This window comes from Mauremys mutica, chromosome 18 (assembly GCF_020497125.1).
Source record: "Mauremys mutica isolate MM-2020 ecotype Southern chromosome 18, ASM2049712v1, whole genome shotgun sequence".
Classification (NCBI taxonomy): Eukaryota; Metazoa; Chordata; order Testudines; family Geoemydidae; genus Mauremys; species Mauremys mutica.
In genome coordinates this window covers 29,211,741-29,236,491 of record NC_059089.1, presented here as the reverse complement: position 1 = coordinate 29,236,491, position 24,751 = coordinate 29,211,741, and the positions used below count along the sequence as shown (strand labels likewise).

At 42.6% G+C, this 24,751-nt stretch overlaps 1 protein-coding gene across 4 annotated transcripts in view; it reads right to left on the bottom strand.

Annotated features, from left to right (window-relative positions):
- Positions 1-18,038, bottom strand: part of GARNL3 (GTPase activating Rap/RanGAP domain like 3) — a 154,133-nt gene extending 136,095 nt beyond the window's left edge. Inside the window, exons 1-3 of one of the 4 annotated variants that reach the window (XM_044992944.1) lie at positions 13,935-14,085; positions 1,040-1,119; positions 42-103 (exon numbers count right to left, since the gene is read on the bottom strand). In XM_044992944.1, the coding sequence (XP_044848879.1) occupies positions 42-103; positions 1,040-1,119; positions 13,935-14,085 (293 nt within the window). Of the gene's footprint in view, positions 1-41; positions 104-1,039; positions 1,120-13,566; positions 13,699-13,934; positions 14,125-17,970 lie in introns of those variants that run through there. The other 3 variants (XM_044992942.1, XM_044992939.1, XM_044992941.1) reach the window with 3 other exon arrangements.
- Between the last annotated feature and the right edge of the window lie 6,713 nt (positions 18,039-24,751).

The window sequence follows — 24,751 nt, the reverse complement described above, 5'->3', positions numbered from 1 at the left end:
TGAAACTGAGTGATTATGCAAAATAAAATTTCAGACCTTACCAAAGTCTCTCTACTTTTGGAGTCAAAGTATCAGACTCTCCCATTTTCAGAACAACTTTTCTCTGATGAAAAAAGGAAAAAGTTAATTTTACTCTCAGTCCTAATGTGAAGGAGATTCACTTGTCCTGTTCTTAAGAAACAGACTCAAGGTGGAGGAGAAACAGGACAGAAAAGGAAACACTAGACCACTGGTTAGTTACGAGTGGATGCTTTGGCTGGCAAGTCAACCATGACACCTGCTCTTTAAAGCTTGATTAGTTATGATCTGGTCAGGGCCACCATCTGGCTGGATCCTTAGACAAGACAGTAATGATGAATGCAGCATAGCTGACTTCAGGATTTGACGAAAAGCCAAGAGAGTAAGATAGGACAGGAGGAAAGAAACAGTGGGGAAGAAAACAACACAGCAAGGGAAGGGAATACAATATAGGATCTTACAAGCTTTTGTAGTGCTGGTAATTAGCTATCTCCACTGGAGGTCTGAGGACTGGATGCCATGATAATCTGATGATTTTTCAGCCCTTACAGATGAAAACAACATTCCTTAAACAAGAGCAAGGCCAATCAGCATTCGTCTCAGGAGGAAAGCCTTTTAGATGAGCCAAGATGAGTTGCAATGCTAGCAGATGAGCTGAGGGAAGATTGTTTCCCCTTCAAAATCTCTTTTTAAGAGCCACAGAAAGTAGTAAAAGTGGGTGGCATATTTTAGCCTCGTTATTTTGTCCAATTAAATCAATTTCCATAAGCCAAAACTGGAAGTAACTTTGTTCCAACATTTTCTTATTTACCAAGTATGATCTCCCCACAGTTGTTAATTTATATCAATAGGTCATTTTGTTTGGACAGACAGTTTTTCTGTCTGGTTTCCTTGCACCTATTATACATTCACTGTCGTAAACAACTTAACCTATTTTTCATGGTTATTGTAACATCTTGTGAACTTTCATATACCTTTTACAACTGAGTTTAGGGTATCTTTTCAGGTGCAATATCTAAACGCCCGAATCAGCAGAACACTTTGTTCTGGGCCTTGTGCAACCATATAAGTAGACAGTTCCTGTCGCAAAGAGCTTATAATCTATTTATGACAAGAAATATAATGATTACTAACAGCAGGACAACAAGAGGGAGAAATTGGAAAGGGAGAGAGTAATTATGAGATCCTGCATCTATATAAGCTGCAACTGTCTGTCCCATGGGGCAGCAGCTCTGGCAATACCCAGAGTCCTTAGATTTCTTTGATCATGATCGGTAGAGTTTTAAGCCCGGGTATTGTATGGAAACTACAGAGGGTTAACAGGCAGCAGGTTTAAAACAAATAAAAGGAAGTATTTTTTCACACAACACGCAGTCAACCTGTGGAACTCCTTGCCAGAGGATGTTGTGAAGGCCAAGACTATAACAGAGTTCAAAAAAGAACTAGATAAATTAATGGAGAATAGGTCCATCAATGGCTATTATCCGGGATGGGCAGAGATGGTGTCCCTAGCCTCTATTTGCCAGAAGCTGGGGATGGGCAACAGAGGATGGATCACTTGATGATTACTTGTTATATTCATTCTCTCTGGGGCACCTTGCACTGGCCACTGTCAGAAGACAGGATACTGGGCTAGATGGACTTTTGGTCTGACCCAGTGTGGCCGTTCCTATGTTCTTAGTGGTTTATCTCCTGCTGGCAAATTACAAGAACCAGATATTTATTCTGATTTTAATTTGCTCAGCACCTCTGATACTGTGCCACCACCACCTTCTGGTCAACAACTGTGGACACTGACAGGGATGGAAGGAATAGTTTTTGAAGTGGCTCAGTTCATCTCCTGCTGGCAAATTACAAGAACCAGATATTCATTCTGATTTTAATTTGCTCAGCACCTCTGATACTGTGCCACCACCACCTTCTGGTCAACAACTGTGGACACTGACAGGGATGGAAGGAATAGTTTTTGAAGTGGCTCAGTTCTTTTCTTGTTGAGAGGATTCAGGCCCTGGTATTTGCTTTGTATTGGTTCTGGTATTTGCTTATCTACCCCAAGGGTGGTCTGGACCACAGTCTCTCCAATATGCAGAAGGCACTCATCTTTATGTTTGTTTCATTAGGTCCAGCTAGTAAGCTGCCTCTTAGTGTCTTGTTGAGATGAGAACTTGCAGAGGGTAAGCTGATTGCACTTTAACCCAGATGAGACTGAGGTGATACTGTTGGTTTGGGAGAAGTGGTGATAATAGCTGCTCCCTCTATTATTAGAATTTGTCTGCCTTTTGTTATTCAGGTTTGTAAGGTGGGAGTCCCGATGGACCTGCAACTGCCAATCAAAGTTCAGGTAGTAGCAGTGGTCAAGATTACTTAAAATTTATGCTTGGCCAGGAGACTACATTGTCTTCTTTGGTACCGCTGATCGATCTAGAACTTTAGGTGCTCAACTTGGGAATCTATTTGCTGAGCACCATTTCTTACAGGGATTATATTGCACCTGCATTCTCTGATCTACACAGGATTTTCATTGGTCTTACAGAGAAATTAAAGGTATTGATTTTAATCTATATTCCTTAAAAGAGTTGCCTAACTGACCACCTCTCTCTCTCCATCTAATACTTAAAGTCATTGAGACATCTGAGTTATGTAAGCTAACAGTTCCCTTGTTTAAAACAAACATGCAGAAGCTATAAGTTCTTAGGGAGGGGTACTAAGATATGGAATTTGCCTTCCATGTAACTCAAGAACCTAAATTCATTGCCCTATGAGACACAACATTGTTCTGGAAAGCTTTTTGGCGACATAGAATCAAAGTAAAGGAACAAATGGACCAATTCAAAAGATGTTTTTCTAGATCTGGACACCTATCTACTAGTAACCGAAGTAAGATTCCCCCACTCCAACATATTTCATATAGGTTATGAAAGAAATTAGCAGATGACAACTCGATCAGTAGTTACCTTTGTCTGGATTGGATTTGATAGTCTGGAGACAAAAAACACTATAACCCATTACCAATCTCCTCAGGTAACCATCTTCCTTGCTGCTCTTACTGATTATACCACTTTTCTGGACATGCTTAGAACATAAGAACGGCCATACTGGGTCAGACCAAAGGTCCATCTAACCCAGTATCCTGTCTACCGACAGTGGCCAATGCCAGGTGCCCCAAAGGAAGTGAACCTAACAGGTAATGATCAAGTGATTTATCTCCTGCCATCCATCTCTACCCTCTGACAAACAGAGGCAATCAACACCATTCCTTACCCATCCTGGCTAATAGCCATTAATGGACTTAACCTCCATGAATTTATCTAGTTCTCTTTAACCCCTGTTATAGTCCTAGCTTTCATATCTTCCTCAGGCAAGGAGTTCCACAAGTTGACTGTGCGCTGTGTGAAGAAGAACTTCCTTTTATTTGTTTTAAACCTGCTGCCCATTAATTTCATTTGGTGGCCCCTAGTTCTTGTATTATGGGAATAAGTAAATAATTTTTCCTTATCTACTTTCTCCACATCACTCATGATTTTATAAAAGCAGCAAAGAGTCTTGTGGCACCTTATAGACTAACAGATGTATTGGAGCATGAGCTTTCGTGGGTGAATACTCACTTCGTCGGATGCATAAAAGCTCATGCTCCAATACGTCTGTTAGTCTATAAGGTGCCACAGGACTCTGCTGCTTTTACAGATCCAGACTAACACAGCTACCCCTCTGATACTTGACATCATGATTTTATATATCTCTATCATATCCCCCCTTAGTCTCCTCTTTTCCAAGCTGAAAAGTCCTAGCCTCTTTAATCTCTCCTCATACGGGACCCATTCCAAACCCCTAATAATTTTAGTCGCCCTTCTCTGAACCTTTTCTAGTGCCAGTGTATCTTTTTTGAGATGAGGAGACCACATTAGTCCACAGTATTCAAGATTTGGGTGTACCATCGATTTATATAAGGGCAATAAGATATTCTCTGTCTTATTCTCTATCTCCCTTTTAATTATTCCTAACATCCTGTTTGCTTTTTTGATTGCCTCTGCACACTTCGCGGACGTCTTCAGAGAACTATCCACAATGACTTCAAGATCTCTTTCCTGATTAGCTGTAGCCAAATTAGCCCCCATCGTATTGTACGTATAGTTGGGGTTATTTTTTTCAAACGTGCATTACTTTACATTTATCCACATTACATTTCATTTGCCATTTTGTTGCCCAATCACTTAGTTTTGTGAGAGCTTTTTAAAAGTTCTTCACAGTCTGCTTTGGTCTTATCTTGAGCAGTTTAGTATCATCTGCAAACTTTGCCACCTCACTTTTTACCCCTTTCTCCAGATCATTTATGAATAAGTTGAATAGGATTGGTCCTAGGACTGATCCTTGGGGAATACCACTAGTTACCCCTCTCCATTCTGAGAATTTACCATTTATTCCTACCCGTTGTTCCCTGTCTTTTAACCAGTTCTCAAGTCATGAAAGGACCTTCCCTTTTATCCCATGACAGCTTAATTTACATAAGAGCCTTTGGTGAGGGATCTTGTCAAAGGCTTTCTGGAAATCTAAGTATACTATGTCCACTGGATCCCTCTTGTCCACATGTTTGTTGACCCCTTCAAAGAACTCTAATTGATTAGTAAGACACTATTTCCCTTTACAGAAACCATGTTGACTTTTGCCCAACAATTTATGTTTTTCTGTGTGTCTGACAATTTTATTCTTTACTATTGTTTCAACCTTTTTACAGTGCAAATATTTGTAATAAAAAATAATAGAGTGAGCACTGTATATTTTATATTCTTTGTAATTTAAATCAATATACTTGAAAATGTAGAAAACATCCAAAATATTTAAATAAATGGTATTCTATTATTAACAGTGCAATTAAAACTGTGATTAATTGAGATTTTTTTTTATCTTATGATTAATTTTTTGACAGTCCTACTTTTACTTCATAGGTCCATCCTTGGTGTCTGCATCAAATGGTTTTCTCTTTCTTTTTAGTGGAGGGATAAAAAGAGGGTTGTATAAGATTTGGAAAAATAAATTGCATAAACATGCTGGAATTTGGCTCCACATTAGAAAAGAATGCTTAATGCAAGTTATTTTACTCTGAGTAGATTACCTTGCACACTTGAAGTGGACCCAATCTATTAGTATTTCTAAGTACTTTTCACTGTGACCTCTGAACTCCAAATAAATACAGTTAATATAGTTATACTCAAAGGAGCCTCATCTTGCTCAGCCTCTGAACGTTTCCTCATATCTTTTTCTCCCTACATTCTTACACTTCCTTTAATTGGGTTTTGATGGAAGAATTTCTGCAAGCTGTGCATCATGCTGAAAATGCCTCTTTATGACTAAACCACTCTCTTCCCATCTTTTCATTGTCTGAACAGAAGAAAAGGTGCAGATTTGGACTTCAGCACATTTTGCAGTACGAAGCATCCCTGAAGCCCTTAACCTCAAACTTACATCGCTTTCAGCCAGAAAAATGCATAGATCTAACTAAAGGGTTTTGCCCTAAATTCTTAGATTATCCTGAAAGCACCAAAGTACCCCAAAAAGTCAACTTTAAAAAAAAAAAATCAAAAGAAGAATCTTTCCTAGTCCGCCTCTGTCTACAATTAAAAGCTCCTGAACACATGTAGAACATCAAATGATGTGGAAATTCTAATCTTGTAAGAACAAATTCTTACAAAACCAAGAACCCAATGGTTTTGTCTGGGTTACAACCATTGCAAGGAGACAAACAAAATTTCAAATAGTATTTTGGCACGTTGAGGCCAAACCTAGAAACTGCTAAAGCACTAAAAACAGCTAAAAAACACCAACCTGAACTTTCCAAATAAACAAAAAGTTTGGTTTGAGTTGGAATCTGGAATAGAGAGTTTTATCTCAGTGGCTCAAAGAGTGCTCTCTGTGTTTTGTTTTTTCCTTTTTAGAATCCATTTCTGTGGCTGGGTGTGCTAGTTGCCTTGGAAACCAATGTAGAAGCAATTCTGGTCGGATGGGATTTATCACTGTCAGTGTTGTGGGTGGAATTTTAAGTAAAGAGTGGTCAAGATGGATTTGTGTTGTTGTCCTGCTCTGAAATTCTAAGCGAGTTCCATTTTTGAGCAAGTGAAGAAACACAGTTAAGATGTTGCTTTAAAAGGAAAGAGAAAAAGTAGACTTATTGAGTCTTTCAAGTGCTGCTAGAGATATCAATCAGAACTGTTGACCTATGTCCAAAAGGTTGATAACATTAAAACAAGTTATATAGTGCTGCAAAGAGCATTACTGACCTGTTATACTCTTAGAAGAACAAGTTCTACCACTGACACTTGCCTACATACTGTCTGTCATGTTCCACCTGCTCAAAAAAGTGTACAGAGATAAATAAAAATTCAACACTTTCTAGGATTATTTATCTCAAAATGTCTGAAACAATAGAGGAAAAAGTCATCTTGTGAATCAACTCTCTGAAACTATCAGAGGGGTAGCCGTGTTAGTCTGGATCTTTGCTGCTTTCTCTGAAACTAGAACACTGTTAAACAACTTACCAGGAACAGTCAGCAAACCTATATTTTCAGTGCTGCTGAACACTACCAGGTGCATCCAAATGATGCCAAGAGATGCATTTTCCAACAGCATCAAAGTGGTTAAACTAAAAACCCTATGCAGGGTGTGAATAATACCAAACAAATATTTTATGGGAAAGAAACCAACAAAGTAATAGTGCTCTCTGGGAACTAGCTGTGATAGTGTTCAGCGAATTACATGCAAGTGCAAAATTATATGACAGCAAAAAGCCCAATGCAGTTTTGGGCTGCATAGAGAACACTGGTTCCAAGTGTTTAGCTGCTGACTGACACCAGTTCAGTGGTGTGACTTTCTTTAAATCATCATCAGGTAACATGTACTCCTTGAATAGTTCACCTGCAGCCCTGAAATATATTATTGTTGGCATGACTGATGGGTGATTATTAGATACCCATGTCTTTTCAAAGATTAGTGGCTCAGATATCTCCTCAGTCAGCTCCTTGAGTATTCTAGGATGCATTTCATCAGGCCCTGGTGACTTGAACACATCTAATTTGTCTAAATAATTTTTAACTTGTTCTTTCCCTATTTTAGCCTCTTCTAATCCTACCTCATTTTCACTGGTATTCACTATGTTAGATGTCCAATTACCACCAACCTTCCTGGAGGGGTTTTCCTGCCCGGGGAAATGGCTGCTTCCTCCCCTTTGTCAGGAGGTTTATTAGCATATCCACTGACACTGAAATGCTTGGAAGAAACCCCTCCTGCTGCCTTAAAGGGACAGAGTTAGTTTTGCAAAATGTTGTTCCTGCTGTACTTGTGAAAAGTAGGACCTGGATTGGGGAACCCTTTGTTACCCCTCTCTGTCCCCAGGAGGTCAGTTGTGTGGTTCCTCCCCTCCAAGAGAACAGTTACACAGTTCCCTCTTAAAACCTGACCCACAGGTGAGGTGCCTGGGATTACAGATGCAGATCTAGCACATTTCTCCTGGGCAAGCCTTCCCCTGTAATTAGTCAGGAGACATCCCTGTACTCCCCCACATTCCTCCTTAACTTCCTTCTTTGGGCCCCCCTCTAGGGCATACACCCCTGTGGTCCCTAGAGTGGAATCTGTCCCCTGTTCAGCTGTGGGCTCACAACTAACAGACAGAACAGACCCCATACTGGTAGGCATTGCACCCTCCTCCCTCTTTTGAATTGGGTTTGCCTCCAGTCACAGAGACCATGGAATCCACATCCACCGCAACAGTCTTTAGGACTCCATCACTTTTCTCTGGGCTTTCTTCTAGGACACATTTTTCTATGCATTTTAGTGTGAGTCCTGTTTTTTATAATAATAATAATAGGAGATATACCAATCTCCTAGAACTGGAAGGGACCTTGAAAGGTCATTGAGTCCAGCCCCCTGCCTTCACTAGCAGGACCAATTTTTGCCCCAGATCCCTAAGTGGCCCCCTCAAGGATTGAACTCACAACCCTGGGTTTAGCAGGCCAATGCTCAAACCACTGAGCTATCCCTCCCCCCAACAGTTAAGCAAATGTTCCTTGCTTAACTGCAACTTCCTGGCAGCCAGCAACTTGGACAGTCTCCCTATCATCAGGCAAAACATTCCCATCCCGCCCTGAAGAAAAGCCTGCCTGTAGCCTTGGGTAAGAGCTGGCCTCAACCACACCCACCCAGTGCTCCACTTCTGTAGAGGAATTAAAGAGACACTCTCCCATTTCCCCAGCAGTTTCTGTAACTTTACTTTTTCCCCTATGGAGCTTCAGCACACGATTCCTTCTTGCTGCTGCCAGACCTCAGGACAGCCTGAGCCACATTAAAAAAGTCTCAGAGTGGTAGCCATGTTAGTCTGTATCAGCAAAAACAAAGAGGAATCCTTGTGGCACCTTAGAGACTAACAAATTTATTATAAGCACGAAAGCTTATGCCCAAATAAATTTGTTAGTTTCTAAGGTGCCACAAGGACTCCTCGTTGTTTTTATTAAAAAAGTCGTTACCCAAAAGAATTTGTGTAAGATTATGAGGAACCGCAGCCACACTTGATTCAACTTGCAAATCCTCAGTTTCCATGTGCACTTTAGCAAGTGGATGGACTAGATCAGTGGTCCCCAACCTTTGTGTCTGGTGGGCACCAGACGAAAGACCACTGCGGCGGTGGAGCACCCGCCGAAATGCTGCCGAATTTTGGCGACATTTTGGCAGCGACGCCTCTCGATGACGTCACTTGTCAACGGCAAGCAGCATCATCGAGAGGCATCCCTGCCGAAATTCGGGGGCGACGCCTCTCGATGACATCACTTGTCGACGGCAAGCGGCGTCATCGAGAGGCGGCCCTGCCGAAATGCTGCTGAAATTCGGCGGCATTACGGCAGGTGCTCTCCCAGGGGCCAGGAGACAGGCGCATTAAGATGCCCCCACGGGCGCCATGGCACCCGCGGGCACCACATTGGGAACCCCTGGACTAGATGACTTCTTGGAGGTCCCTTCCAGCCCTACATTTCTATGATTTTATGTAGCTGATGGAAAGAGGTAACAGAGACAAGCAAGTATGAAGGACACCCTTAAAGGTGAGTCATATTCTCTGAGCCTGAATGATCACTGCAAACACATCCCAAATAGTAAGTAGACGTTACAGTATCTCTCCATTCATTCCCTCCCAGAAACTAAAGGAACTCCTCTCTTGATCACAGAGCAAGCCACCTTCCGGTAAGTGTGAAGGGAGGAGAGCCTTTCCATCAAATCATCCACACAGGGACTTCTATAAATGGGTAATAATTTATCTCTTCCTTCATCGCCAGAAAATGGTTTTGCTGATATTTCATTGGAGGGATACCACGTTTATTTTTCCTCCATGTCTTCTAAGCAAATTTGCTCAGTCTGCAAGTAAAAAATTTGTTATTTCTAACAGCCAGTGCTACAAACTGGATGACTGATCAGTAAGTCATGCTGTACCCATTCTATATCTCTCACAGAAGCAGTACCCTGATCCAGATTGAGCTGGTACACAGAGATAAAGCATATTAGCTGTTTCAGAGAAGTGCTATCTTGTTCTTTAGAATCTCATCTTTCATTTAAAAAGCATTAACAAACAAAAAATTTAATCCTCTAGCAATTATGGATGCAAAGAAAACTTCAAAAATTTTAACTGTGTAACTGATGCAGAGACATCTATGCAAATCCGCAAAGAATACAAACTCAGAGGTGCGAACTGCCCCATTCATCTCACTGATATGTCAACTCCGATACCTAAAGATGCTAATTTAAACACCAACATTGTTAATATTTTATTTCTTATGGACAGAGAGAATCACAAATCTGCAAAATTTAATGAGAGTGACATCTCATTTTCATCCAACTGAACAATGTTTTGGAGATATTGCCAGATGTTTATTTTCCACGGTCAAGCCCAAGGAGCTCAGCAGAGCTCATAGACACATTCAAGCCCCAACAACTAGGAACCAAGCAGAGTTCAAAAAGCACAGTTATATCTGCACAGTCTACTCTGAGTAGTGTCCCATTTTGGTGAGTCACATAGACAAAGCTTATTTTGTGGGGGGAATCTGGAAGAGTACCAACACCTTTCCCCCGCAATTTGATCCCTATCCAAAGGTGTTTTACAGGGGTACTTACAGTGCAGTTAAGGTATCCATCACTGCCCCCCTTCACGTAAAGTTTCCACAGTTGTACATTTGTTAGAAATTCTGTTGATGCACAAACCAATATAAAGCCAATACAGTATTCCATAGGGATATATACTCTGTATTGCTAAAGAATAATGGAGTTTGAGTTTTACTGAACTCAGTGCTCTGGAAGGGCATGAGATACCACTGGGCAACCTTAAATAACTTCATTAACACAGAGTTGTCAGTTAACAGTCAGTAAGGTAAGCACCTATATGACTCTGAATATACTCAGAAAACAGATCTGTGAGAAAGAAGATGCTTATTTTTATATGAAGCATAGTGATTTTTCAATCTGGAAGCACACTTTAAAAGGCTATGGGGAGGTCTCTGATGAGAGAGAGAGGAGTCAACAAATCAGCCTTTTCAAAATTAATAAAACATACCCTCGATAGATCACTCTGCATATCACATAATAGCCATATGTTCAAAATCTAAACTGGACCTTTGGGTTAAAAAGTTAAAAGACTTTGGTGATTTGTCATTTCCGGGGCTGCAATTTACAGAATAAAAGGTGCATATACATTAAGCTATTGACTCTTTTTAGACCACCCAAGAAGCAGTAAAAGAATGACTTCTCATAAAGCGCTTGAGTCTTCATTACATACAGAACATTTTGAGTGGACTATACACATGTGCCAAAGCACATTTACTGGGTTTTGCAGTAATACAGCAAGCTTTTTTTCCCCCACTCAGTATATAATGATAATGAAGGCTGGAATAACTAATATAGTCGAACAATAAAACAATTGTCCAATATATTTTAGAAATATTTCCAAACAAAAATTGAATAGTTACACAACTTTCCCTACTAAAGAAAAAAACAGAGCCACAAACCTCACTAAGGCCTTGGCTACACTTGCAAATTTGCAGCGCTGCAGCAGGGTGTGAAAGCACACCCTCTCCGGCGCTGCAAAGCGCCAGTGTGGTCAAAGCCCGCTGTACGTTATTCCCCACAGGGAGGTGGAGTACGGACAGCGCTGGGAGAGCTCTCTCCCAGCGCTGGCGCTTTGACTACACTTAGCGCTTCAAAGCACTGCTGCGGCAGCGCTTTGAAGTGCAAGTGTAGCCATAGCCTAACACTTTTTTGTCTCTTCTTCTTGTCAGTTTTATTTTCCTTTATTTTCAAGTGGATCCCAAATAACAAAAATTTTAAAAAGCTAAAATCTGAACAATCATGTAAGGCAGGCTCTAACACACCCACCACACAATGGCCCCAAAAGACAAACTAAAGAAATACAAGTATTCCATTGGATACTTGGAAATACAAGTATTCCATTACATACAATGCCCCCAAATCCAAAAAATGATCTTTCAACCACAAGTCTTCCTTAGTTCAGGGTATTTAAAAAAGAGTCTGAAAGACAAGGAAGCTTTCACATCATCGAAGCAATAAAATATGTCAGTAAATATATTATATCTCCTCATGAAGAAAATTTTATTACATTTGTATATTATAAAATATAATATACATATATTTGTGAGATGGTGTCAATGCAATCAACTGCAGAGCAATGTGATACATTGCATTTAGCAAGCATCTTTCACAATCTCATCTGTACTCTATTCACAAATCCACTTGCCTCAGGATTACTCTAACATTCCAAACCTCTGAGAAGCTTAAAACAGCTGCCATCTTAAAAAGCTGTCACAATAGTTCTCTATTTCACAAATATGTAATTTCCTTCCAAATATATACTTGTCTACAGTACACCACAGACAATATACAATCATACACAGTGTAAGGTCACATGCCTCACAATCCATCATGACTTGTAAACAAGAGTTTATACTACTGGACAAGAGAAATTCTAGGTTTTCAGTGAGGCATGATGCGATTGCTTCTAGCACTGACAAGTCCAAGAAGTAGAACTTTGAAGTCATGATGAGTTTATGACAAGGCATTTTATGAGTGCCAAGGATAAATCATCTCTGGCAGGAATGACATATTCCCTGGAGCCACCTTCCCTCTGGAAATGTCCCATCCTCCCCTCAGGTGCTCATACAGCTGGCCTCTGGCTAGTACGTTTCTGATCATATATATTTAATTAATGTGTTGTTTAGGTCATAAAGGCCATTTCAAAATCCACACTTTCAAAGCAAGGGAATGTGGATCTCTCTAGTGTCTGTGAGGGACAGGCACCCTATCACTTCCTAGTTTCATTGAGTTTAAGGACAGAAGGGACCATTAGACATCTAGTTTGACCTCCTGTATGCCACATGCCATTATTTTTCACCTGGATACCACTATATTAAGCCCAAACACTTTAGTCAGAGTCAGACTAAAACATTTCAATCCTCAGGTGACTAAATTGTGTGCCAGTAGGACAGAAAAGGGAGAGACTAAGATACCATGAATGCCCAAGGCCCCTACAATCACAGAGAATCAGTTCGGAGAGATATGCCCAGATCTTGGCAAGTAAACCACACCCCATGCTGCAAACAAAGGCAAAAAGCCACCAAAGTCCCAGCTAATAGGGGGAAAATTCTGTTAGATTTTCTATAGAAGTGGTATTTCCACTACCACCATGTTAGATTTTCTATAGAAGTGGTATTTCCACTACCACCACCACAATGGTTTCCCCCCAAAGAGCAAACATAGTGAGGGAATCAGGAGGAACTCCAATAAGTGCCAACAAATAATAAACCAAACCTGTATACCCATGGATTTTCATAGTCTAGCTGTGTGCACAAGAACATGCTCATATTACTATTAACTGTCCTTATTCCTCCCCCCTTTATTTGATTCACCGACCCATTCCAACTTCCTTAGACACAGGCCTAGTCTACATTAGAAAAGTGGTGCCACTTTAACTAAATTGCTTTCAAATCAGTCTAGTCAAACTGGTGCAAATTCCTGCATGAATACATGTACCCTGGATTAACCCTCACTTCAATCAGTTTAGTTTAATTTGATAATTTAAAAATTATGTAAACTGGTGAACTTTTTCTGATATAGCAAAACTCTAAGATTGTAAATCTAAGACAGGAACACTGTGTTGTTGGGGGGTTGTCTTTTTTGGGGAGAAGAAAGAGAGAGTACTGTATCTGTGTAATCATAGCTCTATAACCTGCATCCTTCACTGGCCTTCCCTTTCTAGGTGTATGTTAAATCTACATTTGTAAGCCCTTCAGAGTATAGACCCATCTTCTAAGTGTTTAACGGAGGAAACAGCTATAATTACAGGCACTATAAAATATATAATTTTGCAGTAGGAACACACTGGCATATTCTAGAGCTTTCCACGGTGACTGCTTAATATTTTTACTTTTTTTTTGTTTCATTCATTCTCATTTTCAAATCATTGCCCACTTCTCAAACACAGACACTTGCCCCTGACCAGTTAATACATACCCCATCTGTAACCAGCTCCAATCCCACCAGGCCAAATTTCAGAATCCCCCTTGCTGTGCAGCAGCAGGACTCCACCTTACTACAGCAGTCCAACATGACCCCTTGATTTTTAACCCTTTCATAAACTTGTTCCACGCAACAGCTTCTGTTACACACACACACACACCAACCCACCCCCGCCGGCCCAAGCAACCCCCACAGCCTCCCAGCGGTCCCCCGGAAGGAGAGAGATAGAAGAGGGCCCACAGCTCCCGCCTCTGCTCAAGGCGGGAAGAGCGCGAGTCCCTTCAGTATAGTAACGCCCACACCCTCCTGCCGCCGGGGAGCCCAGCGTTGTGGCCACGCCCCGAGCCCGCCGGCTCAGTTACCGATGGGCGATGCTGAGGAATCGTGTGGAAGCGTCCTGGGCGCTATACAGCTCCATAGGAGTTTCGCGCCGCTCATGCCTCCGGCTCCACCGTCAGGAACTGGTTCTCCCACCGGGAGTGGTGACCGACAGCGGCTCAGCTCAGAGAACATTCCGCTCCGCGGGCGGTAGGACCCGACCCTGAATCTCCCTCCACCCCCCAACGCATCAATCACTGCTCGCCAAACCACCCACGAGCATGCTCCGCCCGCGCGGTTCCCACAGACACCCCCCCTCCAGCGGTGCATAGTGGGATCTGTAGTTCTGAGGCCGAAACAGCGTGAGGGGCGCTTCAAGATGTGGCCCTGGGTTCCTTGGGTGAGAGTGCAAACATGACTTACAAGGTCCCTGGCGGACCACCTCCAAATCCCGCCCTGCTCTGGTAGTCTAACAAGATTCATCCAGCCGCTTCACTCCACAACAGTGTCCTGCACCCCTTTCATATAGTACACAGTATGTGACAATGAGGAACTCACAGAAATTACCCTGGTGGGAGGCTGAAAATAGCATGGGATCCCCTTCCCTGTGCAGCTGATTGGTGGATGCCGTGGTAAACCATTTAGCACAGAGGGTCACTTGTTTACAAACTACCATGAGCCCCGTTTCATTGCAGTTCAGTCTTCAACAAATTCCAGTTTACTCCAAACTACAACTCTTTTGAATAAGGTGACCAGCAGGGGCGGCTCTAGGAATCTGGCCGCCCCAAGCACGGCGGCACGCCGCAGGGGACGCGCTGCCGGTCACCGGTCCCGCGGCTCCGGGGGACCTCTTGCAGACGTGCCTGCGGAGGGTCCGCTGGTCCCGCGGCTCCGGTGGAGCTTCCGCAGTAATGCCTGCGGGAGGTCCACCGGAACCGCAGGACCAGGGGACCCTCCACAGTCATGTCTGCGGGAGGTCCGCTGGTCCCGCGACTCCGTGGACCTCCCGCAGGCATGACTGCGGAAGGTCCGCCGGAGCCGCCCTGCCGGCAAAATGCCACCCCAAGCGCGCGCTTGGCGCGCTGGGGTCTGGAGCCGGCCCTGATGACCAGACAGCAAGAGTGAAAAATCGGGACAGGGACGAGGGGGTAATAGGAGCCCATTAAGAAAAAAAAAATCTGGACTGTCCCTATAAAATCGGGACCTCTGGTCATCACACTTTTGAACTCTGCCATACACAGGCGCCAACTTTTAAAACTGTCAAGGGATGCTCGGCCCCAGCCCTTCCCCCCACTCCACCCCTTTCCCCAAGGCCCCACACCCGCCTCGCCTCTTCCTGCCCAGTTCCACCCCTTTCCGAAGCATGACGCGTCCCCGTTCCTTCCCCCACCCCGCATGCCCAGAAACAGTTGTTCGCAGCAGGAACCGCCAGGAGATGCTGATCCGTGGGGTCTACTGGTAGGCAGGAGGTGTGGGGAGAGCTAATAGGGAGTCTGACAGTGGGTGCTCTGCACGGAGTCAGCGCCTCACTGTTCCACTCCTTATAGGTGCAGTAGCCATACACAGATACTCCAGTTTTACCACATGGACTAGTGCAAGCATAGGCACTGACTCCATGGGTACTCTGAGGCTGAAGCACCCACAGGGAAAAATTGCTCTGCACCCACCAGCAGCTCCCCGTCCTGCCCCCCTACCCCAGATCGCCTCCGCCTCCTCCCCCGAGTATGCCGCATGCCCACTTTTTCCCCCCAGCTCCCAGCACTTGCGCCACGAAACAGCTGTTTCACACAGCAAGCACTGGGAGGAAGAGGGAGAACACAGTGCTGGGGAAGAGGCAGGGCCAGGGCAGAGATTTGGGGAAGAGGTCCAATAGGGGCAGGGAGGGGGCGGAGTTGGGGCGGGGACAATATTTCCTTTAATAAATCAAAATTTCCAGATAGGCAAAGTTAGAAAAATGTCTAGTTGGCAGCCTCTATGCAACGAGAGGAAGAAAATCTTGAGCCCCTTTCCCACTGACATATTTATTCTCAGAAACTCAGAGTATAAGGGTCATGTTTATAAGCACAGGATAGGAGCATCTGCATAGAAATGTAAATGTGCTACTCAACATCCAAAAGAGCATATGGTCACAAAGTTCTCCTCCTTGGCATCATTTTGGCTTCTAACAAGGAGTAACTTGGTGGCCAGGAAGCAGAACTCTCAGGAGGTCAGTCTGTATGGTTCCTGGCCACTCTCCTATTCATTACTTTTCACCACATACTTAAACATGCATCATTTGGCACTTGTACTGTGTAGGGTCAAAGTCCCAAATTTTAAAATAGTTTAATATAGTAATAATTGTGGGAGCAATCCCCCTTTGATAACCCTTCTGTCATAATTTTCCTCACCATACAGGAATCAAGTGTACTGACACACTCCACTGAGTCTCCAGCACTGTGCAGAATAGCATTTCTAACAGTGCCTTCAAACTGCATGATCTGCCAATGCCACAGAAGTGTAGAATATTGTGATAGCAATGGGTTATCTATGAAATACCCTAAATTTCTGGTATGATGCAAGGATCCCCACCACCCATTTCTTGACTAAAAGAAAAGATGGCATTCTCTAAACAAATTAAGCTAAAAGCTGTGCCAAGGGGCAAAATAAAGTCCAAAGAACCCAGTAGCACCCTTATTATATTAATGAACGTTTTAAAATCCTTGTTGAACTTCTTTGACTGATGAATGGACACATCTAATATAAGTGATTTTTAGAAATCAACCCTATTAACTGATTTTAGCCTTGTCAAGTAATAAAACTGTAGCAAATCTGTGAAGAGTAACTTCTGCTTGCCTGTAGATTATCACTATAGAGCTCACAATACTTGTGACTCAAAGGTCAGTACTCAAATCAAAGAATGTATTGCAAATCTAGGTGCACAGCATTGTCCATACCTAATATTTTAGGAAAAGTTCAAGGGTGCTGACTGTGTATGCATTCAGCACTGTCTATAACTAATATTCTAGGAAGAGTTTAAGGGTGCTGACTGTGTAAGCATTCAGAAACACCCCAATACACACACACACACGGACCTAATACACCACAGAATCCAACACCATTGTTAAAATAATCATTGTTAACAGAGACAAGCTGGATGAGGTAATATCTTTTATTGGACCAACTTTGTTGGTAAGAGAGACAAGCTTTTGAGCTTACCTGATCTCTGAAGAAGAACTCTGTGTAAGAGCTCTGTATATGTTAGAAAGCTTGCCTCTCTCACTAACAAAAATGTAAGCAATAAAAGATATTACCTCACTCACCTTGGCGGCTCTCATATTCTGGGACCAGCAAGTCTACAACAACACTGTGTACAATATTGTTAACAGTCATCCTAGCGACCTTTCCATACTAATGAACAACTTTTTTTATCTCCAAGTATTTGGATTGCACTGAAGGGCTACAGCCTTAAAAAAAATAAGTTACTTTCCTTGCTTCTTCCAGAGAACCTGCTTATAGAGAAATCATAAAACAAGTGAGAGAACTGCCTTCCAACTCTGAAATATTTATTTTCAGCTCAAGTATTTAGCGGTTACCATTTTATCTCTTTTTCTTCCTTATTTGGAATAAATAAGAGTTAATAGGTATATATTTCACTGGCTCAAGCTTGAATAATACTCACTCTGTGATAGCCTCTTGTGAGTCTGCAGCTGGAATTTCAGTTATTCTATCACACCACACCCCTTGTATATAGCAAAAAAAATCCACCCTGCTAATGCATGTATCTTTGGAACTGCAGCATCACTGAAGGCTCTCATAACACAGGGTTATCTCAAATCATTTTCCCCCAGGGAGGGATCCAAAAGTGAAAGCCAGCTGAAAGAGTTCTGGGGAGATCTCAGCTGTGGACCGGTTTACTTTTTGTACTGGGGTTAACAACATCTCCAAATCCAAATGAGTCTGGAATGCAAAAACATCGCGGGGGGGGGGGGGGGGAATCACACACTACAGTTAAGTAATATGACACCATTTCAACGCTGTAAGAAATCTTAAATGCATTAGGAAAGAAAGCTTTCTTTAGGAAACAAAGCCCCCCCCCCTTACCTCATGCTGTCACAAGTCTTTTCCCATTTTATCAAACAACAAGCACAAAATTAATAAATAAAGTAAACAAGAGCGAAAGGAACGGTAGTATAGCAAAATAAAAAAACAGGGCAGTCTCAGAATGTATGCTGCAAATTCATTGGCTCCAATGCTGTCTAGCTTTAACCTAGGATTCCAGTTGGCAGTTTGCAGGAATGATAGATATTCCTTATTCTGTGTTGGATGGTGCAGGATGCAGCATATCTACTGCAGAACTAGGCTGGCAGACACACAAATAGCAAGCTGCCTCAGCTCTGTTAGAAGCTAATGCTGGTTCTGAGCCAAAGTTCCCCCCTCCCCCTCTCCCCCCAAAAAAGAAAAAAAATCGCCAACACATAGATACCTATTATAAATATAAAAACATAAGACTGTCTTGAAAAATGTGTAAAAAGATGAAAAACAGAGCAAAAAACCCAATAAGCAATACTTACCAAAGAATTAAAAAGAAAAGAAAGTATCAAAACAGAAGAAGCAAAAAATTAGTAAGCACCAGGAGAAAAAAAATGACTTGAAAAAGACCAGAAATTAAAATAATTTGCAGGGAATTGACAAAAGGATAAACTGTAATGTAACAATCAAATATACCTATTTTTTGTTTATTTGACTTTTTAAAAATAGGATCTGATTCTCTCTCTGGATTACATTATTGTTGGTTTATATCTGTTCCTGCCCTTTTAAGGGCACAATAATAATTCAAGTAAGGGTTTGAACTTGTTTTTTTTTGTGGTTGTTTTTTGTCTGAATGATAAGAAAATTAACAAGTGGCCCAATTCTGCAGGCCTCCAATACCAAAATTCTTACCACTGAAGTATTGTAAATATTATTTGAAGACCCATCGCGGTCTCAAACTTAATTTACCTTAGCGACGGTATCAGTCCTCAAATCCTCCCAGTGGGACAATAATGTCACTGAAGATGGTGTTCAGAAAAGAAAAATGTTTATAGTGTATTTTTTATTTTGAATTTCTTAGAAATAATAAAACTGTCATACAACTTTATACAATTCTTTGCCTGCCAGAGAATTTTTAGTGTTTGCCAGACACCTGGCATGCTTCAGTTCTGTCAGTTTGTTGATGTTTGGCCTCAGTGACTGAAAAGTTGAAACTTTCAGGATTGCTGCAAGGTGTGTATCAGATAGTTGTGTTTGGTATTTTCACTTGTTTATATTCATTGTGGAAAAAAGTGATGCTGCCTCCATGGCTGACTCTGCCCAGCGACTAGTGATGGTATCTCTGTCCCTCTCCCCCAGCCAATGGGAGCTGCGGGGGGCAGCACCTGCAGTAGACATTGCCAGCAGAGTAGTTGCATGCATCTCCCCTCTGTGGGCTGCAGTGGGGAGGTTCTCGGGCCACAGATGGCCTGTAGTCCTGGACTTTGAGACCCCGTGTTTTACAAGCTCTCAACAAAAGTCCTGGACTTCAAAAAAAACTTTAGTGCAGAAGGAATTCCTCAACTATTGAGCATTTGCAGACAGTGAATTGAGTTTAAAATATAGCTGGGATGTATTACAGTATTCACCTGTCAATCTAGCAAATACCATTATAGTCCAGATTTCAGATCAGTTCTGTTATCAATCCATATCCCATACAAACTTTCCCAATTATTGAAGTTTTCAGCTATAATTTTCTATGGGTGATCTCTGTACAGGTTGTTTTTGTGTTTTTGTTGGGGGGGGGGGGGAGGAGGTGTAACAAAATTCCTACAAGTATTTTGGAATTTTGGAGAGTGAGAATAATTTCTTCTTTTATTAAAACAGTTCTAGCCACACATTTTTAGACAGGGCTAGAGCAAACAAACAAAGAAATATCAAAATGCTACTTCTGAAACATTTATTTTCCCTAAAAGTACTAGGATATTTAATTTAAACAAGTATGCTAACACAGCATTAGGATTGAACAATGTAACATTACAAAATTAGGAAATGTAGCAGTTCTAGTTGAGTGCATAACTTTAACTGTGCCTCCTGGCAAGTCTGCATTATGGTACAGCATTTAGTTACGTGATCTACATCATAAACTTAACATTATAATTTCATAAATGTTAAGTGCTTAACTGTACAACCCTAATATTACATTAACATTGTTTTGTGCTATTTGAGATATGAAATTAGATTTTCAGCTGAGCCTAAGAAGCATCCTGTAACATCACCTACCACCCGTAAGTAAGTTTATTCAGCACTAAACCTTTTGATTGTTTCACTCAGTCACTGCAACTAAACAATTACAATCGCTCTGGAAAAACTGTTTACAAGCTGTCAATAAGAAGAGAAAATATTATATTAAAAGATTTTTCCTCAGCTTCTGATGCTACAGGGCATAGTGACACAATATGTCTTACCCAAATAGCAGGAAAAAAGCCCCTTCCAGGCTGAAATTTTAAACATCCTCTACATCAATAGTGTATACTTAAAAAATGTTCTCTCTCAACTCTGGGGTAAGTATTGGGCCTCCTTCCAATCCCTTTTAATTCCTAAAACATTTCACCTAAAACAAAGTCTTGTTTCCTGGATGTACACTGTAATCCAAATTGTGCCCCTCCAAAAACAGAGCACAACCACCTCCACCAAGCACTCGGAATGAAGCATACATTCCAAGTTGCTATTTTAATGCCATCTGACAAGGGTTTAGGCCCGAGTTTCCACATGTAACTGAGATCTCCACCCTTTTTTCTTTTGACCATTTCCCCCCTTGCTTATTTTTTTACCCTCCCTTGGGATAGCAAGCCCTCATCATCACCACCCTGATGAATGTGTTTGATACTGTGGACTAACGGTTAAAGAAAAGACAGTTACCTTTTCCATAACTGGTGTTCTTTGAGATGTGTTACTCATGTCCATCCCATGTAAGGTGTGTGTGCTCACCATATGCCCCGGTGCTGAAAGTTTTTCCCTCAGTGGTATCTGTAAAGGACAGCTCAGGTTTTGGAATCTCCCTAACATCCTCAGCCATGAAGACTGAAGCAAAGAATTCATTTAGTTTCTCCGCAATGACTTTATCGTCTTTCGGTGCTCCCTTTTTATCTCCATCGTCCAGGGGCCCCACTGGTTGTTTAGCAGGCTTCCTGCTTCTGATGTACTTAAAAAACATTTTGTTATTAACTTTGGAGTTTTTGGCTAGCTGTTCTTCAAACTCCTCTTTGGCTTTTCTTATTACATTTTTTTACACTTAATTTGGCAGTGTTTATGCTCCTTTATATTTACCTCACTAGGATTTGACTTCCACTTTTTAAAGGGGGTTGGACTAGATGACCTCCTGAGGTCTCTTCCAACCCTAATATTCTATGATACTATGATTGTGTCACCACCTGCCTTTCAACCTTGGGTGCCTCACAATACTTTGCTGTTGTATCTCTCAACTTGGGTCACTCACAATCAGCCTGCCAGCATGCAGATCACACCCTGAGTATCTATATATATCCACAGCCCTGATCCAGAAACTCTGACCCTAGCAGCCTGTCAGCGACACTCTTGTCACACTCTGGCTTCCAGCAGCCTCGGTTACTACCTGCCAGGTAACCCCAACACACTCCCAGTCCTGAGTTTTCCAAAAAACATGTTCTGCAGTGTCCAGCCCTCTCCTGGACAGTTCAGATAATAGAGGGCTGTTGCCCTTATAAGGGGTCAATATACAACAGTTTGCTACTTTAACTGGAGTTACCAAACAATTCAGTTTAAACACAACACTGGATTAGTTTTGATTAAAAAATAAAACAAGTTTATTTAACTACAAAGAGATTTTGAGTACACATAAGGTATTAAGTCAGAAATGTTTAAGAGAGAAATAAAGATAGAATGCTGTTTAGTAACTAAAACATAATAAACTAGGCTTGGTTCAAGGTAAAATCCTTGCCACATATCCCAGTAACATTGCTGACCAACTTCTCAGGTCAGGATTCCTCCTCCCCCTGCCCCAAAGTCAAAGGCTTGGTTCCTTTGTCTTCTTAGGTGAGACAGAAAGACAGAAAGAAAGAGAATACTTGGGGTGTTTTTGTTCTCCACTATTATAGTCCCTTGAAATGCATTTTCCTGTGGATTACCCCTAAATAGAGTTCCTTCCCACCGTGAGGGCATGGAGTCTTGTGGTGAAAGAGGTTCTATGCTGTCTGCATAAATGCAGCTCGTTCTGTTCCTGAACCCCTCTTTTGCCAAAGAATGGTCACTTGACTGGTGATTGCCAGTTGACTTTGATGACACCTGGGCAGAGGCATCAGCTTGTCCTTTGTCTTTGAGAAACAGGTTTACTTCCTACCCAGACTTGTAAACACATTTCAGTCATAATTTCAGTTTACATTCTTAACTTTACATATAATGTTGCTACACAAATTTCACCATGATATTACTGACCAGTAAGTTATTAGTTTTCAAATGATACCTCACAAGGCATATTTTGTAAAAAAATATTACAATAGTGTGTAGGGTGTGACTACAGGGGTAAATTTGTTCACAACCGGTTTGAGTTTATCAACTAGTTTCTCAAAGGGAACCACTGGACAGATGGCAGCCAGGAAGGTTCTGTCACTACCAAGCTGGGCTGGAATCAAATAGGCAACCTAGAAGTGAAAGTTAATATCCCATGACCAACCCCTGAACGACCAGGGTGGTTTTTGGTTATTCCTTCCAAAATTACTCTGATTCTCTTTGTTACTTTTTGCTAAAAGTAACAATCTCAATTGAAAGATCAGAGCTTAACCATAAACAACATTTTAAAGAACAAAAACAATAATTTAACATCTTAATCCAGCTTCAGTCCTTCATACTCAGTTTGTCATTAACTTGTTTATAATAGGCCAGTTGTTTTTAGTCTCTCCATTCTGGAAGCCCTGCCAGCTTGTATGGTGGGTCTCAGCTTCTCCTGTGTGTCCCTTCTTTTCCCCTTGGTGCTCTGTTGTGACAGAGGGGAGGGGGAAGCAAGGAAGGGGGACCTGGACCCTCCTACTCCACTGGATCCTGATGCAGGGTCCTAAAGAGGGGTTGCAGTATCCAGACCAGCCATTGGTCCACCCCAAGTTACACTCCTGTATGGGTTGCTTCCTACTGGGCTGGAGCTCCTCCCTTTGGGGCACAGTCATAGTCTTAGGGCAGGTCTACACTAAGGGCGGGGGTCGAACTAGGGTACGCAAGTTCAGCTACGTGAATAGCATAGCTGAACTCAAAGTACCCTAGTTCGAACCATAGGCAGCAGGTTTGTATAATTTTTGGTGGGGCCCAAAATGGTGGTGCTCCCGCCCTGTAAGCCGATATAAAATGAAGCTACAACGCGTCAGTGCCACAAGATTACAAGGGTCAATTAAAAGTGGAAAGTCAGAAGCAGCACTTGCCTACTTCAATATACAGTATTATATTTTGTTGCACCTGTTGTGATGAAGTGGGAATGTTCTTAATATTTTCTCTGAATACTGTGTGGGTGCCTCAGTTTCCCCTGCAAGATGCCAACTGAAGGTGTTGGGGACAAAGAGATCAGGTGGCCTCCTTGTCCGGAAGAGACACAGAGGCCAGAGGAGGGAGTGTCAGTTTGGAGCTGGCTGGGGAAATGGGGAGAGACCCAGAACTTGGTTCTGGGCTCCCCACCCCGCAAGATGGACCTGACCGAGGGGTTCTGTTTTCTGTACCAACAAGCTCTGTTTAAACTGTGTTCCCGTCATCTAATAAACCTTCTGTTTTACAGTCTGGCTGAGAGTCACATCTGACTGCGGAGTTGGGGTGCAGGGACCTCTGGCTGCCCCAGGACCCCGCCTGGGCGGACTCACTGCGGAAAGTGCATGGTGTGGAAGGGCATGCTGAATGCTCTGAGGTCAGACCCAGGAAGGTGTAAGCTTCTTGCCCTGGAGACAGTCTGCTCAGAGAGGAGGCTCCCCCAGAGTCCTGACTGGCTTTGAAGGAGTGGTTCCAGAGCATCCCAGCATCCCCTTCCACCCCATGCACTTCCCAGAAGTCCGCACAGGCACTAACACTCCCTCCTCTGGCCTTTGTCAAGAAGGCTAACAGCATTTTGGGCTGTATAAGTAGGGGCATTGCCAGCAGATCGAGGGACATGATCATTCTCCTCTATTCAACATTGGTGAGGCCTCATCTAGAGTACTACGTGCAGTTTTGGGCCCCACATTGCCAGAAGGATGTGGAAAAATTGGAAAATCCAGTGGAGGGCAACAAAAATGATTAGGGGGCTGGAGCACATGACTTCTGAGGAGAGGCTGAGGCAACTGGGATGGTTTAGTCTGCAGAAGAGAAGAATGAGGGAGGATTTGATAGCTGCTTTCAACTACCTGATAGGGGGTTACAAAGAGGATGGATCTAGACTGTTCTCAGTGGTGGCAGAGGACAGAACAAGGAGCAATGGTCTCAAGTTGCAGTGGGGGAGGTTTAGGTTGGATATTAAGAAAAACATTTTCACTAGGAGGGTGGTGAAACACTGGAATGGGTTACCTAGGGAGGTGGTGGAATCTCCTTCCTTAGAGGTTTTTAAGGCCCGGCTTGACAAAGCCCTGGCTGGGATGATTTAGTTGGGAATTGGTCCTGCTTTGAGCATGAGGTTGGACTAGATGACCTCCTGAGGCCCCTTCCAACCCTGATATTCTGTGATACTCTAAACTGACCACCAAATTTAAGTTGCGTGTTTTTCCCATCAGCTGAGGACTCTGGGGCAGGGCTGGGGATAAGGAACTTGGGGTGCAGACAGGCTGCCCCAGGGCTAGGGCCAAAGAGGACTCCCCTCCACCCTCCCTGGCAGCAGCAAGCTCCAGGGGAG